Raw genomic sequence first — 18,625 nt, 5'->3', positions numbered from 1 at the left:
CTAACAGTTTGGAGGCTCCTGACACAGGGTCACGTGAGCATCAGCTTCCCCATGAGTCACTGAAAATGGGAAGGTTAAGCATTCTGAGCAGGAAGTCACTGGGGAGAAGGCATCTGATTGGAAACAGAGCGTTTGGGGGCTCATCAGAACAAGTGTTCTTTCAGGTGGGTGGCTCCGGGTCTTTGGTAGCACCAGCTATTATTCTTCCTTAAAAAAAAAAAAACCCACAAATATAACATGCTCATTTAAAAAATATATATATATATATGTGACATGCTCGTTTAAAAAAAAAGGCGGCTATATAGTGAAAATCAGTTTCTTGGGACTTGTGTATGTTTTTCTCAATGTTTTGCACGAATGACAGGGATAAACATGTACGTGGCTTGATGGGCTCACACTTGCCATGACTCACCTGCTGCTTTGCTCCCCTTCACCTACTGTCTGTTTTGGTCTTTTTTGTCAGTACGGTGTGATTCACTTCAACTAGTTCATTTCTTAATGGCTGCTTTTATATTCTGTTATTTAAGCATTTACCACAGCTGTGACAGTTAATGTTATTAGTTGCTTTCTTTCCGGTCTTCTGCGAACACCAAGAATGTTTAGTGAACACCCGTATACCGGTATCTTTCGTCTTGAGGCTTGTGGGATACATTTCTAAATGTCAAACTGCTGAGTCAAAGGGCATGCAGTTAGGAGAATTGATAGAGTTTGGGTCATACCTACCACTGGGTATTCATCAGCGTTAGCGTCTGTTTTCTCTACACGTCTAACCCCAGCTGAAAACTTTCCACCCCTGCCACCTTTGCCAGTCTGAAAGATACATACCTCTTTGTTGAGCATCTTAAAGTATCTGTTGGCCTTCCATAGTATTTTCTGTACATTTACTGTATATGTCCTCTGGCCATTTTTCTGTTATGCTTTTTCTATTCTGATTTTTTGAGTCCTTTGCGTATTAGGGAAACAGAACCCTAAGTATTTGTAAGGACTGGTTTTTGTCCATTTGTCACTTTATATTTTGTTTTTTTCTAGAAGAGAAGCTTTATTTTCATGTAATCATTTTCCCCTTTAAGATTCTATTTGATGTCGATCTTAGGCATTCCTCACGCCAATGTTACATTTTTAAAAGTGCCCTTATTTTCTTCATACAACTTCTGTTCTTATTCAAGATCTTTGTTTCATGTAGCACTTTTTGTATAGTAAGGACTTGAGAGTAAAGATTGAGTCTTTTGGGGTTTTTTCCCCAAAATGCACAGCCAGTTGTGCAGGCACCATCCACCAAGATGTGCTGTTTCCTCCCTCGTAGGATGTGCTTCCAAATGGCCCGTTTAGTTGATGCAGCTCTTCCTGGGCTGGCGTCACCCAGGGTTTATCATACGTTTCCCACCCCAGACCTTCAGGCCTCCATCACTGTTCTTCCCCAGAACCGTCTGGCTATCTTCACACATGGATTCCTCCAAGTTAATTGTTGCTTAAGCAACAATTAAGTTAGGTTTTCCCCTGAATATAAATCACTATGTGGAAGGCAGCGTGTTCAGTGCTGTCACCTACGTCATCTTCATGTACCCCTCACAAAAACCTGTGACCCGAGGTGACCCAGTGACCCTGCTGTTCCAGCCCGAGGTCAGGGACAGGAGATCCCAGCACGTGCACGCGCGCATACACACACACACACTCTCTCACTCTCTCTCTCACTCGCTTACTGAGTGGGCATCTCACGAGGCCCTGCAGTGCCGTGGCGCCCAGGTCACATTTCTTGCTCTCATCAGAGCTTCTTGCCTAAGAGTGTGCCTCAGAGGCTGAGCTGGAAGTTGGCAGTCTCCTGACCTGCAGGCCAATCCAAGAGCTAAGGCCTTGGTGGTGATGGGATGGCTTCCCTTCTCGGGAGCCCCGTCTCTGAAACTGGAAGCAGAGCCCTTGGCTGACTGGAAAAGCCACGGACAGTTCCGGGAGACCTGTGCCACCGGCCAAACCAGCTGTTTCCCAGCTCTCGAGACGGCACGCGCGGGGCTGGAGGTGGGCTTGTGTTTGTTTGGTGTCCAGAACGTGGCTCATGAGATCGATCTTCTCTCGCGTGTTTGTCATCCCACTGGTCTTCCACTTGAGACATGATCACGGGGAAAGGCTGTTTATTCCTTGGGAGCACAAACTTGGGAGAAGTCACAAACTTTGTTCCAGGAACCCATGGAGAGACAGGTTGACCACAGTGGGGAGGGCACTGGATTCGACTTTGCCTGAAGGTCCGGGTTTGTCCATTTGTTTGGGATGGACTTGTTGAAACTGCTTGTCGCCTGGGCCCTGGGGTGGGTTCTGACAGATAGCAGAGCGGCCTCGGCCCCGACCTCCCAGCTTACGAGATAGTTGATCTACAAACCATGCAGTGACCAGCATCATTTCAGACTGTGAGCCCTGCCCTGGCCCTGCAGCAGCTCTAGAGACCGGGTGACGTGGCGTCCTGCCAGCATCCAAGGAGGCCTCACGCACACAGCACAGCCCTTTCTTGGCTTTCTCTCTCGTGCATGCTCCCAGCCACCTGGAGGAGAAGCACACAGTCTGTCTTAGCCATTCAGGCCATTACAACAGAATGCTACAGACGGTGGCTTCCAAACAAACTTACTGCTCACAGTTCTGGAGACTGGGAGCCCCAGATCAGAGGCCAGCATCGGCCAGTGAGGACCCCCTGCCTGCTCAGACTTCCCCTGTGTCCTCACATGGAGGAAGGGGGGCCAGCGAGCTCTGTAGGAGCTCTTTTATAATAAGGGCAGTAATCCCATTCATGAGGGCTCCACCCTCATCATTCCCCAAAGGCCCCACGTCCTAACACCATCACCTTGGGGGGTAGGATTTCAACTTGAATTTGGGGGCGTGGGACACAAACATGAGTCCATTTCACAGTCCTGCATGCTATGGGCAGGGGCTGGGACTTTGAGACAAGGCCTGAGAGCACATGGTCACCGAGGCTTGAAGGCTGTCTGCTGACACCTCAGTTCCAGAAGAGGAAACTGAGGAGCACAAGGGGGCAGGTGGTAGAGCCAGGACGGAATGGGATCCCTTTGACCACTGGGTTGTTTGTGGCCCCAGAACAGTGCTACCTGAGGTGACACCTTGTGTGTGTCAAGCACTTGAACTGAGGGAAGAAGCATCCTGATGTCTTGTGTCCTTTCCTTTCCAGGTTAATCTAGGATCCAGTTTCCAAAATGTGGCGGCTCCTGGCCACACTCAGCTGCCTGGTGGTGTTGACCAGTGCCTGGAGCAATGTGCATTTCCCGCCTCTGTCAGATGAGCTGGTCAACTTTGTTAACAAGCAGAACACTACGTGGAAGGTGGGCTGGGGGCCCCTTCTGTGTACTCTGACTCCTGAGGGAGGGGCTGCAGCTGTGGCCCACGGGACAGTGTGTCCTAGACAGTTGATCTGATTCATAGACCTGGCCACTGAGGCCCACGCGCACCGCCCTGTCCCCTTCCCTGGTGTATGTGTTGTCCGTGTGTGAGAGTGTGCGAAGGTGCATGGGGGAAAACCAGCTCTGGAAGAGTTCACCACCGGGTAGACACTGTAACCCCACCGTGGTAGGTGTCACAGCCCATCAGTACCACCAACTCGGTGATTCTGCCCAGCCCTGAGGCCCGAGGCTACAGGAACAGAGGGATGAGGGATAAGCCATGTTCAGGGCATTGGAGGGTCTCTCGTGACGTCAGCAAGTGGTACAGCTTGGGGGAGATCCCCACTGGTCTGAGAGCTGCCCACTGCCCGTGCGGTCACTCTGGGCCGCTCCCCGCCTGCTCTGCAGATGCCTGTCTTAATCCATTCAGACGGCTGTAACAAAAGCGCAGAGGTCAGTGCCTGTAAACCGGAATGTGTTGCTTGCAGTTCTGGAGGCTGGAGGTCCAAGATCAGGGTGTTGGCACGGTCGGGTTCTGGGGGGGGCCCTCTTCCGGGTTGCAGGTGGCTGACCTCTTGTGCCCTCACTTAGCCTGAGGGGTAAGCTAGCTTTCTGGAGTCGCCTTATAAAAGGGCACGATCCCATTCATGGGGGCTCCACCCTCATGACCTAAGCACCTCCAAAGGCCCCACTTCTTAACACCATCACATTGGGGTTAGGTTGCAACATGAATTTTGGGGGGGACACACATTTGTTCTGTAGCAGTGCCCCAACCCCCTTGCTCTGCGGAGGTGGAGGGGCCCCCGGCCTTGTCAGGGCTTGTGTGGGTGGTGTGCGTGCTCCACCCCGTCTCTGGAAACATCCCCACCCCGCTGCCGCCCCGTGTTGGTGGGTGACTGCTATGGGTGCGGCTGTCTTCCAGGCTGGACACAACTTCCACAACGTGGACCTGAGCTACGTGAAGAAGCTGTGTGGCACCTTCCTGGGCGGGCCCAAGCTGCCCCAGAGGTGAGTGCCCACTACTGGAGAGGACGCACAGCTACACCAGCACTGCTGCCATGGGAGCAGAGATGCTTGGCACAGAGGGTAGGGGGAGGCAAGAAGGCTTCCCTGGCATCTGTAGGCCTCACTGCCCCCAGAGCTGCAGGGACTCTGCCTGAGGTACAGGGGCTAGCCACCGATGCCAGTTTCCTACGGTGCTTCTCCAGGCGTCCCAGCTGCAGTGGGAAAGGCCCCAGGTCTGGGTCTCCAAGATCTGAATGGACCCAATCTTGAATAATTTAAGGAAAATCTAAGAAAAGCCATATGATCTGCTGTTAATGTTTTTCTTTTTTCTGGAAAAGTCTGCAGTTTCTGTTTTCATGTAGATACTACTCTTGAAGGAAGTGTTAGAAAAACCTAACAGGATGGGATAGTTACGTTATGGGGACCATTACACAGTTGTGAAGGTATTTAAAAAATGATGAACCTGGGCAGATGTTTGATTCGGGGTCGGGTTGGGGAAGCAAGAGATACAATTATCTGGACCCTGTGGCGAAAACTCTTCAAAGATATCCATAAAATGGGTGTAGAAAGAAACGTACAGAAGGGTAAGTTACGTGGAGCAGTAGGACCTATTTTGTTTTAGAAATTCCAAGGGGGGAATTCCCTGGTGGTCCAGTGGTTAGGACTCCACGCTCTCACTGCTGAGGGCCCGGGTTCGATCCCTGGTTGGGGAACTAAGATCCTGCAAGCTGCACGGCACAGCCAAAAAAAAAAGTAAAAATTGTGTTTAAATAAATAAAATTCCAAGGGGACACCCTTGCATACGCCCTCCTTTGCATGTCCTTGTGCCTGGCCCCTTCTAGGTGACCTTTGCGGGGATAGGAGAGTGGGTTCTAAGGTGACAGCTTGTGACAGAGACCTTCCTTTTTCCAGAGCTGCCTTTGCTGAGGGCATGATTCTGCCTGAAAGCTTCGATGCCCGGGAACAGTGGCCAAACTGCCCGACCATCAGAGAGATCAGAGACCAGGGTTCCTGCGGCTCCTGCTGGGTGAGTACCCTGCTGGCCGGGAGGGCTGGGGCCAGGGGACAGGTTGGGGTGGGAGAGACCAGGGGAGTTGAGGTTAGACCAGCTGTGACTAGGCAAGTCACAGAAGGTTCCCAAGTCTCAATCTCCACCAGTATAAAAACAAGAAGGATCCCTAAGGTCGTGAATCATTGCAGGACCAGGCGGAAGAATCAGTACATGCAGAATGCCCTGTACAGGGCGTGTCCCACGTATGGGTTGTGAAGCAGTTTTTATTTCTGTTTGACACACTGTCCCAGGCCATCAGCAAATACCATTAACTTTGAAGAAGCATCCCATCTGTATCAATGGCTACCTTAATTGTGTTTGGGTAAAATACACGACATAAATTTAACCATCTTAATCATTAAATGTACCACCCAGTGGCGTTGGGTCCATTCGGGTTGCTGTGCAGGTATCACCACCTCTGTCCACAGAGCCCTTCATTGTGCAAAACTGAGACTCTGTCCCCACGAAACACTAACTCCCATTCCCCTCTCACCAACCCTCAACAACCACTCTTCTGCTTTCTGTCTCTTGTGGTTTTTTCTTTTTTTAAATCAGTGTATTCCAGGGTAACTCGCAGGGTGGGATTGGGAGGAGGGGTTGAGTGGGGACGGCAGTCCGGAAGCACGTGCAGTCACATTCTGCACTGCTGAGGAGCCCCTGGGACTTTTTTTTTTTTTTTTGCGGTACGCGGGCCTCTCACTGTTGTGGCCTCTCCCGTTGCGGAGCACAGGCTCCGGACGCGCAGGCTCAGCGGCCATGGCTCACGGGCCCAGCCGCTCCGCGGCATGTGGGATCTTCCCGGACCGGGGCACGAACCCGCGTCCCCTGCACCAGCAGGCGGACTCTCAACCACTATGCCACCAGGGAAGCCCCTCCCTGGGACAGTTTTATAGCTCACCCAGGGTATGGGGGGGTAGGTAGGTGCTTGGAAAGGGAAAGTACATTCTTAAGATTCATGAATGGGTAACTGGTCTGTTTCGTGGGTACCAGGAATATGTCAGCGAAGGTTTTCATCATTGTTTGGGGACTAACAGAACATAGAGGCTACCAGGCCCTAGTGATTATTAAAATCTAGTAAATACTAAAACCTTTGATGACACAGAAGTGATTGACTGCACCGTGCATTCCTGGGTAGGGTCAGCAGAAGAATCGGAGGAACTGTAAGGGCCCAAGGGGGAATCGGTCACGCTAACAGCTCTGTGCTCCACCCCCCCCTTTTTTTTTTTGGTCTCTCACTATTTTAACTAGTCTGGGTACCTCATATGTAAGTAGATTCATACAGTATTCGTCCTTTGTACAAGCTATATTTTTATGTCAGAAACCAAAGACCGCATGTTTCAGCAGCGAACTGAATGCCCAGGTAGAGGTTTGGGGTGGACTTGTCTCTTGATTTAATGCCCAGCTTGAGTACCAGGCCCCTCCGCTGCCGTGGAGAGGGACCAGCCACCAGGAAGGCACGGGGTGCCTGACGTCGCCCCCCGGGTGGAGGCTGGAGGGCCCGCAGTGCAGGATGGGGCTCAGTGTGCCGGTTCTTGCAGGCGTTCGGGGCGGTGGAAGCCATCTCTGACCGGCTCTGCATCCGCAGCAATGGACGTGTCAACGTGGAGGTGTCCGCCGAGGACATGCTGACCTGCTGTGGCGACGAGTGTGGGGAGGGGTGAGTCGGAGGCCCTCGAAGCCGCCCAGCAGACCTGCGGGTGGGCGCTGGCCGAGGGGCTCCCTGCGGGTGGGAGCGCCGCTCCCTCAGGCAGGATGACGCCTCTGCTGAGACACGATGGGGACCCGGGGCGTCGGAAACCAGGCCGGCCGCGCAGAGCTGGGTGTGGGCCATGGGGGCCAGACACAGGTTCTCCGCACAGGCGGCTTAGCTTCTGGGTTTTGTTGTGCTGGTTCCCTTCCTGCTTGAGGAAATGTAGTGGTCTCTGGGGCCTGTCTCCTCTGTAATTAAGGGTGGTGGGCTCCCAGATAAGCCACGTTCGTAACCAGATCCTGTCTTCTGCCAACTCTGCCCTTGCTTCTGCAACAGTGGTTCTCAGATGCGGCTGCGGATTAGCAATACCTGAGAGTTTAAAAAAAAAATGCCCAGGTCTCACCCCACAGCAATGAAATGGGAATCCCTGGCATTGGTGTTCTGTAAGAGCCCCAGGGGATTCTAACGTACTGCCCTTCGAGAACCGCTGTCTAGACAGAAGACAGAGCCTGGTGTGGACGTGATTATGAAAGTACTTCCTGTCTGCTGGGGGCGAGTCCCTGCAACAAGTGGCTGTCGGGAGGATGAATGGGGCATTTGGGGGTCTGGGAGAACTGTCGCGCCAGTTGCCAAAGGCAGTGGTGGTGCACCGGGCTGTGGTCTGGGAGCAGCGAGAACCACTCTCACCATAAGTTTAACCAGTGGTTCTTTTCTCAGCTGTAATGGCGGCTTCCCCGCTGGAGCCTGGAACTTCTGGACGAAACAAGGCCTGGTGTCCGGGGGCCTCTATAACTCACATGTGGGTGAGTGTCTGCCCTCAGCCCCCATCTGGCCAGATAGATTTTATATGCAGGAATAATAGTGGTCTCATTTTCCCCTATAAAGTAGAGGTTAAGGGTTGAGGGCAGGAATGCTGGGCTGAAAATCCAGGTCGAAAGACAAGGCAGCCTTGTGTATGGCAGTTAGCAACGGGAGGACAGGGTCAGTGCCGCAGACTTGAGGCTTCTGTTCCCGCGAGCCGTCGCCCCGATTCTTCACTCTGGCCTCGACGGGCCTCCTCCTGACACCCACCTTTGTCCTTGGCCCTCCAGGCTGCAGGCCCTACTCCATCCCCCCCTGCGAGCACCACGTGAACGGCTCCCGGCCCCCGTGCACGGGGGAGGGCGACACCCCCAAGTGCAGCAAGATCTGTGAGCCCGGCTACACCCCATCCTACAAAGAAGACAAGCACTTTGGTAAGCGGGGCGGGCGCCCCCAGTGCACCGGCCGGGGGAAGCCAAGGAGGGAAGACCAGGGCTTTGGGGTCTTAGGTCAGGAACACAGAATGGGGCCTATCTTACGGGAGGGAGCAGCACACTGCATTCTGCCCGTTTCCGCCCTGAAGTCTGCGGGAATGGTGTCTTAGAACTCCAGCCTAGGAAGGAAGAGACCAAAGGTCTCATTTCATGGGGGAGTAGTCTGCCCTAGAATCCTTCTGGGTGCTGCCTGCCCTGTTTCCAGGGTCTCAGGCCCCGTGCGACCCTCTGTGGGAGGCGCCCTGCCTGACTTGGCCGGTCTCTTTGCAGGATGCAGTTCCTACAGCGTCTCCGGTAGCGAGAAGGAGATCATGGCGGAGATCTACAAAAACGGCCCAGTCGAGGGGGCCTTCTCCGTGTATTCGGACTTCCTGCTGTACAAGTCTGGTGGGTCTCGACCCCTGGTGGCAGCTGGAGGGGGAGGGAGGGCTGGGTTCCCGGCTGGCAGGACCTCCTGGGGGGAGGTGGGCCTCCAGGGGGAGGTGGGGCCACACGCCCCTGGCTGCTCCTTGGCTGGTGGTAGAGCTCTCCTCAGCGGAAAGGCCAGCTCACATCTCTCCTTGGGGAGCCTTTCCATCCCCGCCTCCATTGCTTCCTCATCGCATTCACGTTGGCCTTGGCAGAGTCTAAGCGTCATGCCCAGCACCCAGTGGATGAGGAAAGAGGGAGCACCTTGCTGTGGGGATTCAAACGGCCGGGGACAGGATGGTCCCCGCCTGAGAGCTTAGAAATCCCCCATTCCAGACGAACAGTCTGTGCTGAGGGCTTCTGTCTCATTTTATATGCTGCTAGATCGAAAACTCCAAAGCTCTCCAATCTTATAGAAAAAAAACCAAGGTGCCTGGCAAGAAAAATGATAAAGTTGGTAGTTCTTAACAGTCTCCACCAGTATTACCTGAGAGGATGCATTTCCAATTCGACGAAGTGATTCACCAGTGAGGCGGTAGCCTGGGGGTCCTCAGAGCACCTTAGCCAGCATCTTTCTGGGTCATCAGCACTGCCGGCCCAGCTCCTCTCCCACAGCACCTCTGCAGGGTGTGCCCCAGAGCAGCAGTGAAACTAAGCCACAGAACCCTTTCGACACATCATTACGTGAAGTCACTGTATGTAACACAGTTAACTGTTGGTATTTTTATTAGAATTTACAACTTTAGTTTTAAAGGGAACCAACAAACACATTTGATTGGCCTCCATCTTAATATTTACCTCCTATAGTGTGTTTGTTAGGCTTTCAAAATAAGTAATTCCAAAATGTTGTGGGAACCCCTGGAGCTTCTTGTGGAACGCCAGGGCCGGTCCTTTCCTCCGGCCCCGTCCGTCCTGCCCGGGGTGACCAGTGAGCTGGAGGGGTGCTGTGGCAGATGGGGTGGCTGCCCGGCCTGACCGCTGTCTCCTTTCCCAGGGGTGTACCAGCACGTCACAGGAGAGATGATGGGAGGCCACGCCATCCGCATCCTGGGCTGGGGAGTGGAGAACGGCACCCCCTACTGGCTGGTCGGCAACTCCTGGAACACTGACTGGGGTGACAATGGTGAGCGCAGCCCCTTCCTGCTGAGAGCAGGGCCCCCTGAGCAGGGCACAGCGGGCGTCCTGTCCTGCTCCGCCAGCTGCGCAGGTGCCAGGGAGCCGGGGCTTCCACGAGGGCAGCCTCTGATCCCGGGAGGGTGTGTGCTGGGCCTGGGTCCCCACGGCACCAGGTGCAGGGGCCGGATGCGGGCTGGCCGGATGCGGGCTGAACGGAAGCCGGCAGAGCACCTTGTGGGCCAGCTGGTGACAGCTTTGGGGCTGGTTTGTGACTTCCGTTTCCCCGTTTTTCAGGGGTGGGTCTGGATATGTTGGCAAAAGCCAAGCACTCTCTAAAGGCGTCTTCTGCTCTCTAGGCTTCTTTAAAATCCTCAGAGGAGAGGATCACTGTGGAATCGAATCGGAAATTGTGGCTGGAATCCCATGCACTCGTCAGTACTAGAAGATGTAACTCCTGTGGGCCTGTCTGCCGGCCCTGGGGCAGTTTTTCCCTAAATACCGCCATTCAGACTGGGGATGAGATGCAGGGGTAGGAATGTCTGAGTTTTAGCCAGGGCCTGAAGGACTGGGTCAGGCCGAGCCTCATGTCTGCCATCCGCACTGTCTTCCAAGGAGACGCAGCCAAGGCCAGCCCAGCGGACGGGCTGCTGTCACGACGCAAGCACTTTGGCAAGTAAGCGTCTGCCGAAGCAGAGCGAGACTCTGCTGTAGACCAGCTGTGTAGTGCCTGCTGCCCCCGCCTCTGCGTCACCAGGGAGCAGGACAGACCGGAAGGGTTTGTAGTTTCCCAAAGGAGTGGGAAGCAGCGCTCTCCTAGCTAGATGGATTCCCACCCAAGCAGGCAGCTTTCTGGATCCGGAATAGGTTAAGAAGAGATAGATAGTGGGGGCAGCCCTTTGGAGAAAGCCACGTTCTCCCAGGGCCCCTGCGTCTGTCGAGGTCTGCAGCGCTGCTAACCCTCGCTGGTCTTGTCCTTGGCATGATTCTTAGGTTTTCTGTTGTGTGCTCCTCGGCTGATCAGGTGGATGAGAGTCTGCTGGTTGGAAGAGCTGTACTAGTGGTACAGATTGTCTCCTTCAAACTCAGTGGTTGAGATTTCTCTTACCTGCTGCTCTCTGATAGCCCTCTGATACCACAGTCTGGGGAGAAGCCGGCTTTTACTGTTTTGAAATCACTGCTTCACCCTGTTAATATAACAAAGAAAAGAATGACTGCCAATAAAATGCCTCTTCTTCAATGTGAAGTCTGCGTCCTGGTGGCATCTCGAAGATTGTTTGTCACTGTCTGTAGACATTTAGCTGCTGTCTCTCCTCATGGATCTGGGTGCCCTTGACCCTCTAGAACCTCTAACCAGGGATATCTTGCCTGGGTTGAGTGGAACAAAATAAATACCTAATTTTTAACTTCACTGCTGCAGCCATACCTTCAAACCACAGCACCTCCTCTCTTCTTACTTTCCTGTCATTCTCATCAACCCTTTCTTACTTTCCTGTCATTCTCATCAACCCTTTTCTATAAACCTACCACCCCACACTGCCCCAACCCTCGATGAACTCTGTGCCTGCTTAATTAAACAGGTAAGAACTCTTACCTCTTTTTTTATTTTACCAACTGCACACCAGCAGTGACCTGAGGGTTCCTGCAGGCGTGGTGTGCTGGTGGTGTAACCAGTCCTGCTGGAAGACCAGCTTCCCGGGTCGGGGCAGAGCCCGTGTGCAGTTATGAGCTCCTGCCTCTTGGGACGCTCGTTAAGAACTGCTGCTTCGCATCATCCTAATTACCCGTACACAACGGGAGGACCCCAGTTAGTTCTCCAGGGATCAGGAGGCTGAATCTCCACCTCTACCCGCACCCCGGCCTGTCAATACCCCAAGTCATTTCCCTTCCACAACTGGGAGTGGAACCAGCTCTTTCCAGAAGCACAGGAGGTTTAACTTCTGATGTGCCCCCGAAATTAGGATCAGAACTACCTCAGATACGCTCTTGAACACCTGGTGAACATCACTGCAGGAAAAACTGGTGAAACTCATAGTACTTACAGAATGTTTAACAAGGGTTAAAGCTACAAATTCTTCATTGCAGTATCTGTACAATTTCAGCTAGGATACATTCATAAGCTCAGTGAAGTTCTAACATTTTCTACCCACTCCCAAACTGCGTTGAATAATTCTGTTTACTACTTTCTCCAATTCGCACCCCTTACCCACCTCCATCCTCACCCGAATGCCAGCAGAGATACACTAAGTGAACCGAACTGGACCTCGGGGCATCTTCGTGCTTGGCCTGAGGAGTCTGTTAGAAAATAGAAAGCAATGTTTACGATTGGGACTGACGTCACTACTTCAGTACACACTACCCCACTACCACCACCTCATTGCCTCAGTTCAGTAGGTGGGAAGTTTTTCTTGGGTGCCCCCAAACAAGATGACAGTTGGAAGTGACAGTGCCTTTTCGTTTACATGGAGAAGGGCGTATTTTTGTTCAGATTTAGAAGGGTGAGCAAAGGTAGTCCAACCTTTCCCGTTCCTTTAATAGGCATCAGAAACTGTACTTGGGAGCCTCAGGAGTGGTCCATGGACCAACAGCATTGCCATCTCCGAGGTTCTTGCAAGAAATGCACAATTTGGGGACAGCCCTGAATCTGCATCTGTAGTTAACCAAGACTCCAGGTGACACGTTCACTATGGTTTGAGGAACGCCTTAGAGCAGTGGTTCCCAAGCTGGTCTCCTGACCAGCAACATTTGTGTCACCAGGGAACTTGTTAAAAACATAGGTTTAGGGGCACCTCCCCAGATCCACTGAGAAATCTAGCAATCTGGAACCTTCAAGCAGTTCACTAAAGTTTAAGAACCAGCCTTAGAGCTCCGTTTCCAAAACTAAGAATAACCTAGGCCTTCCCTGGTGGTTAAGAATCCGCCTGCCAATGCAGGGGACACAGGTTCGAGCCCTGGTCCGGGAAGATCCCACATGCCGCGGAATGGCTGGGCCCGTGCGCCACAACTGCTGAGCCTGCGCTCTACAGCCCGTGCCCTGCAACAAGAAGCCACCACAATGAGAAGCCTACACGCAGCAACGAAGACCCAATGCAGCCAAAAATAAATTAAAAAAAATAATCTAGAATGCCTGTTAATTAACAAATGTCTAGCCACCCCTCCTCCTCCCCCTACACCCGCGGCCACAGAGAAGGGGCTCAGTAGATAGAAGAGTGGCGCTTGCAGGTAGTTGTTTCCCAGGGCAGGGTGTGGGTGTGTGTGCAGGTCTCAACTAGGGCTCCAGAGAAAGTTCCCCAAATGGGGTTAGGCTCTGTTAAGTTTCTTGATTTAAAGCCCTGGATTCAGATAGGTCAGATATTCCTCTGAGGAAAACTTAAAATCTCCCACTGTATGAGTCACGTAGACTATGCCAGGGATGCTGTACATTTAATTACTTACCTTAAAAGTGTGGAGTAGACGGTGGGGTTGCCAGATTAAGCAAGTAAAAATACAGGATGCCAGGGCTTCCCTGGTGGCGCAGTGGTTGAGAGTCCACCTGCCGATGCAGGGGACACGGGTTCGTGCCCCAGTCCAGGAAGATCCCACATGCCGCGGAGCGGCTGGGCGCGTGAGCCATGGCCGCTGAGCCTGCGCATCCGGAGCCTGTACTCTGCAACGGGAGAGGCCACAACAGTGAGAGGCCCGCGTACCGCAAAAAGAAAAAAAAAAAAAAAATACAGGATGCCAAATCAGATTTGAATTTCAGAAGTCATTTTTTAGTATAAATATGTCCTGTGCAATATTTGGGACATAATTATACTAAAAAACCATTTTATCCGAAATTCAAGTTTAACTGGGTATCCTGTATTATCTGGCAATTGCAGTAGAGAAAACATTTAGAAGGGAAATGTTCTTCCAAAGGAGTGGGCATGCGAGCTAAGACCTTTATAGCTTTACAGCTGGGAGGGACCTAAAAGATCATACAAACCACCAGAAGCTCAGAAAGCCCCACAGCTGAGCCAGGAGAGAAGCTTCCAACGCATCCACCTCAGACCAAGGCTCTTTCCAGCGGGTTGTCCCATGTCCTACGTGAACTGCAGCAGAACTAATAGATTTCAACACACAAATCTTAACACCTACCTTGGAATCGCAAACCAAGTTTTGATGCTTAAATTACTCACTGCTGAGTCTGGCTTACAGCTGGGCTCTAAGTGGTAAGTGACTTTGGCTTCAATGTGGTGACTGGTTCATCCAGGACTGAGTCTCAAATGAACCCAAACAGTCCACGGTCAGGCGGCGGCCCACACGAGAAGAATCAGTGTGGGTACGTGTGTCACAGTGCAAACCCAACGTTACTGCTGGAACATAGCTCCTTCAGTGACTAAGTCACACACAGCTGCAGCAAAAGAGGACTGACAATACACTACACACCAAGAGCACAGCTTCGGGAAAGTACTGTAATGCCCTGCGACAGGGATTCTCGGCCGAGGGGCTTTTTCAAACACCCCTCTGAGCTGAGACTCTCGGAGTCACTGGGTGGGCACAGCCCAAACCTTGGCGATGCTGGGGGGAAGAGGGAGGTGGACCACCGTGCTGGGGGAACTGGGCAAAGTGCCACTTGGCTTTCAAGCCAATCACCCGAAAACATCTGCCTTTCTTGAGAAACAAACAGAAAAAAACCCCAAAGCTGAAAATACCCTCCAAATGCAATAAAATTTCTGAATGCAGCTAAGAGAATTAGCTAGAAGTAGAGCAGGCTGGTGGAGGTGATGCCCTTGCTCCCTTCCCGGAAGGCACAGCGCAGGGTGGGGAGGCCGGGTCCCTGCTTCCCAGTGGCAGCAGTGGCCACCGTCCCTCAACCAGTAACTCCAGCCCGGAGTTCCGTACCTGCCACGCTCATCCAGGCTTCAAGTGAGCTGCCCTTGACAAATGCTGAGTAATTCAGTTCTTTATTATAAAAGTCTCAAAAACGTCAGCCGGAACTGGAAACCAACCTGCTACGATGGGACCAAAGGCGATCCTGAAACTTAAACTTTTAAATGAGGAAATAATGCTAACCCCACCCAGAAGTTACTTCCTAGCCTTCACGTGCAGAAGACAGTCTGCATCCTTAGGAAACAGGGGAATATTCCTAGAACTCCAAACATTCACATCTACTACATTCGAGTCCACTGAAGAAAACAAAAGGATGAGAAAAACAGGAACAGAACAGAAAGAAAATGCACTTCACTTTCTACTAGGATAGGTATTCAAAGGTTGCTTCAAATTAAATACATTTAATTCTAGCCCGTATTCACATTAAGTATGATCTCTCTGCAGGCCTGGATGCAGCCCTGACTGTGACCCACAGCAGTGGACGCTCAGCCCTCAGTCACCCCGCCCAGGTGGGCACAGGTGAACACAGGTGGCCAAGGCTGAAATGTCCTTTCCCTTTAATCTTATCTTCACCACATGTCACAGTTTCTAAAGTTCTAGGCCCACAGAGTTCCTTGAGGAATTAAAGCAGGAGGGAAAAAAGGGGGGAAGCCCACATCCATCCCTGAAGAGAAGGTCAGTCCATTCCCCAGGGTGTTCTGTCTCCCGACCAAGCCCAGTCAGCGCTCTCCGGTCTGAACATAGTCCTCTGTGACCTGGGACAGGGTGCTCAGATACTGCCAGCTCAGGGCCGCCAGGAGCATGACAAACGACAGGTAAATGGGTGAGTAGTGGCTCCGAGAGATGAGCTGACAGTTGGGAAGATTCTGTGACCTGATCGTGGAGATGATCTGCCTTGTTTTAGTAGAACATGGGTCGGAGTTGGGGATTCTGTGATAAATCTGTGGAAGAAAGAGAAGAAAATAGTAAGTCCTAGGAACTTTATAAACATCTGCGTTCACTTCTTACCACAACCTGAAACAGGTAGGCATTTTATGCCCATTTTACCAATGAGAAAAACTGAGGCTCAGAGAACACAAAAGCAATAACCCAAAGTCACTCCACTAATAAGGCAGGATGTCAGCGGGGCCTGTGTGATCCCACGGGCCATCCCGGAGCAGCAGGGTGGCCCCCGAGAGCCCCACCCTCGGAACCTCGCAGAGCCAGTGACATCCACGTTGCTCGCTGAGGCTACAGCAGAGCCACACGGAGGAGGAAACACACTGCACAGACCGGGCACGGGCACTCAGGAGAACGCGACGGACTCTGAGGTGTGCGCAGCAGGCGAGAACAAAGCAGGGCCCCCGAGAGTCACCCTGGAGGCCTCCCCGTCCCTGCACACCCTCCCCTCCGAAAGCTCCAGAATCCCCGCTGAACCCAGGCCTGCAAACACTGCTCCTGCTTAGGTTAGGCCCTCCCACCGGAGCTTCCAAATCGAGCTCCTGCCTCTGTGCTCGAACCCTAAAGCCACTCACCTGCCCCACCACGCTGTCACCAAAGAGACCTACAACCCCTTCTGCGTGACAGCCTCGGGGGTTCCCTATCCCCGGCCGCGCGAGGCCTGAGCTCCCGAGCGTGCACCGGGCCCTGCCCAGGCCCCTGCGCATGCCAGCAACAGCTGCCGGTGATCGTCTTCCGTGTGTGATGCTGCTGTTTCTGTTCCCTCCCCACTCACACCATTCCCTCTGCCCCCGGGAACGCTCCTCCCACGTGCCGTCGCCGGGCTGAGTCCCACCTCCACCCAAGTCTCGGCCTAGGTAGCTGTCTGCCATGTCACGCGGCCCGAATGCCTGGGTCGGGCCGAGGGCCCCCTCGGGTATATACTCTCTCCCCGTCGCCCACGCCGGGCCACCATTTGCGCATCGCCCTAAATGGACCGAAGGCCTGAAGGCACCGCGGCTTACTTGCCTTTCCATCTCCGGCCCAGCCCTGTGCCCGGCACAGAGCAGGCCCTCGATCAACGTTTCCTGCCTCAAACCAACCGACCCAGAGGTCATTAAGGTGGGAAGCGATGGGGACCTGAGCCCAGACGGAGGCAAAGCGGATGAAGAGAACAGAGCAGGCATCTATAAAATTATTATCTTCAATTTTTCCATTACACAATGGGTGTTTTTCCGACAAACGTTCTCTTATATTCTTGCCCCCGTAACCCCAAAAAGCACAGCTACAATTTAGTATAGCGAGGAAATAAAAGAACATGCTGACAGGAACACGCCAATGACATCTAACATCTAACGCGGTACTACGAAGCACAGCTACAGAGAGAAGACCACAAGCAGAGAAATTATAATGTCTTCTCAAAACACTGTAGATGATGGAATTATGCTTACAAAAATAGGCAAAACAAAAATAAAGAAATCAAAAGTCCCTTACATTATCGCCCCTCGCTTTGTCCTTATTAGCCTATACATATAAATGTACAAACAGTCACATATTAATACATACATTAATGTAATATGATATACTGGTGTAGTTGATTCCTCAGTTTATTCCTGGGTTTATTCCAGGAATGCAAGGATTCTTCAATATATGCAAATCAATCAACGTGATAAACCATATTAACAAATTGAAGGAGAAAAACCATATGATCATCTCAATAGAGGCACAGAAAGCTTTCGACAACATTCAACACCCATTTATGATGAAAACCCTTCAGAAAGTAGGCACAGAGGGAACTTTCCTCAACATAATAAAGGCCATATATGACAGACCCACAGCCAACATCGTCCTCAATGGTGAAAAACTGAAAGCATTTCCAGTAAGATCAGGAACAAGACAAGGTTGCCCACTCTCACCACTCTTATTCAACATAGCTTTGGAAGTTTTAGCCACAGCAATCAGAGAAGAAAAGGAAATAAAACGAATCCAAGGCGGAAAAGAAGAAGTAAAGCTGTCACTGTTTGCACAGGACATGATACTATACAGAGAGAATCCTAAAGATGCTACCAAAAAACTACTAGAGCTTATCAATGAATTTGGAAAAGTAGCAGCATAAAAAATTAATGCACAGAAATCTCTGGCATTCCTATACACTAATGATGAAAAATCTGAAAGGGAAAGCAAGGAAACACTCCCACTTACCACTGGAATGAAAAGAATAAAATATCGAGGAATAAACCCACCTAAGGAGACAAAAGACGTGTATGCAGAAAATTATGACACTGATGAAAGAAATTAAAGATGATACAAACAGATGGAGAGATATAACATGTTCTTGGATTGGAAGAATCAACATGGTGAAAATGACTCTACTACCCACAGCAATCTACAGATTCAATGTAATCCCTATCAAACTACCACTGGCATTTTTCGCAGAACTAGAACAAAAAATTTCACAATTTGTATGGAAACACGAAAGACCCCGAATAGCCAAAGCAATCTTGAGAACGAAAAATGGAGCTGGAGGAATCAGGCTCCCTGACTTCAGACTATACTATACTACAAAGCTACAGTAATCAAGACAGTATGGTACTGGCACAAAAACAGAAAGATAGATCAATGGAACAGGAAAGAAAGCACACAGATAAACCCACGAACATACGGTCACCTTTTCTTTGATACAGGAGGCAGGAATGTAGAGTGGAGAAAGGACCGCCTCTTCAGTAAGTGGTGCTGGGAGAACTGGACAGGTACATGTAAAAAGTTTGAGATTAGATCACTCCCTAACACCATACACAAAAATAAGCGCAAAATGGATTAAAGGCCTAAATGTAAGGCCAGAAACTATCAAACTCTTAGAGGAAAACATAGGCAGACCACTATGACATAAATCACAGCAAGATCCTTTTTGACCCAC

At 51.5% G+C, this 18,625-nt stretch overlaps 2 protein-coding genes across 6 annotated transcripts in view; one reads left to right on the top strand and one right to left on the bottom strand.

Annotated features, from left to right (window-relative positions):
• Positions 1-11,185, top strand: part of CTSB (cathepsin B) — a 29,852-nt gene extending 18,667 nt beyond the window's left edge. Inside the window, exons 2-10 of one of the 2 annotated variants that reach the window (XR_009519942.1) lie at positions 3,170-3,320; positions 4,300-4,385; positions 5,295-5,409; positions 6,972-7,090; positions 7,841-7,926; positions 8,215-8,358; positions 8,689-8,805; positions 9,211-9,521; positions 9,821-9,950. Coding sequence is in view for 1 of the 2 variants with exons in the window: in XM_060015273.1 (XP_059871256.1) it covers positions 3,195-3,320; positions 4,300-4,385; positions 5,295-5,409; positions 6,972-7,090; positions 7,841-7,926; positions 8,215-8,358; positions 8,689-8,805; positions 9,821-9,949; positions 10,299-10,384 (1,008 nt within the window). In the remaining variant the exon portion in view is untranslated. Of the gene's footprint in view, positions 1-3,169; positions 3,321-4,299; positions 4,386-5,294; positions 5,410-6,971; positions 7,091-7,840; positions 7,927-8,214; positions 8,359-8,688; positions 8,806-9,210; positions 9,522-9,820; positions 9,951-10,298 lie in introns of those variants that run through there. The other variant, XM_060015273.1, reaches the window with a different exon arrangement.
• A 3,665-nt stretch (positions 11,186-14,850) lies between these two features.
• The window catches only part of FDFT1 (farnesyl-diphosphate farnesyltransferase 1), a 43,512-nt gene continuing 39,737 nt past the window's right edge, over positions 14,851-18,625 (bottom strand). For all 4 annotated transcript variants that reach the window (XM_060015272.1, XM_060015270.1, XM_060015271.1 and 1 more), the window contains one exon: positions 14,851-15,731. In XM_060015272.1, coding sequence (XP_059871255.1) covers positions 15,510-15,731 — 222 coding nt within the window. In that variant the 3' untranslated portion in view covers positions 14,851-15,509. The remainder of the gene's footprint in view (positions 15,732-18,625) is intronic.

The sequence above is a fragment of the Delphinus delphis genome, chromosome 6 (genome assembly GCF_949987515.2).
Source record: "Delphinus delphis chromosome 6, mDelDel1.2, whole genome shotgun sequence".
Taxonomy (NCBI): domain Eukaryota; kingdom Metazoa; phylum Chordata; class Mammalia; order Artiodactyla; family Delphinidae; genus Delphinus; species Delphinus delphis.
Note: the sequence above shows the minus strand (reverse complement) of the source record. Positions and strands in the feature narration are given on the sequence as shown.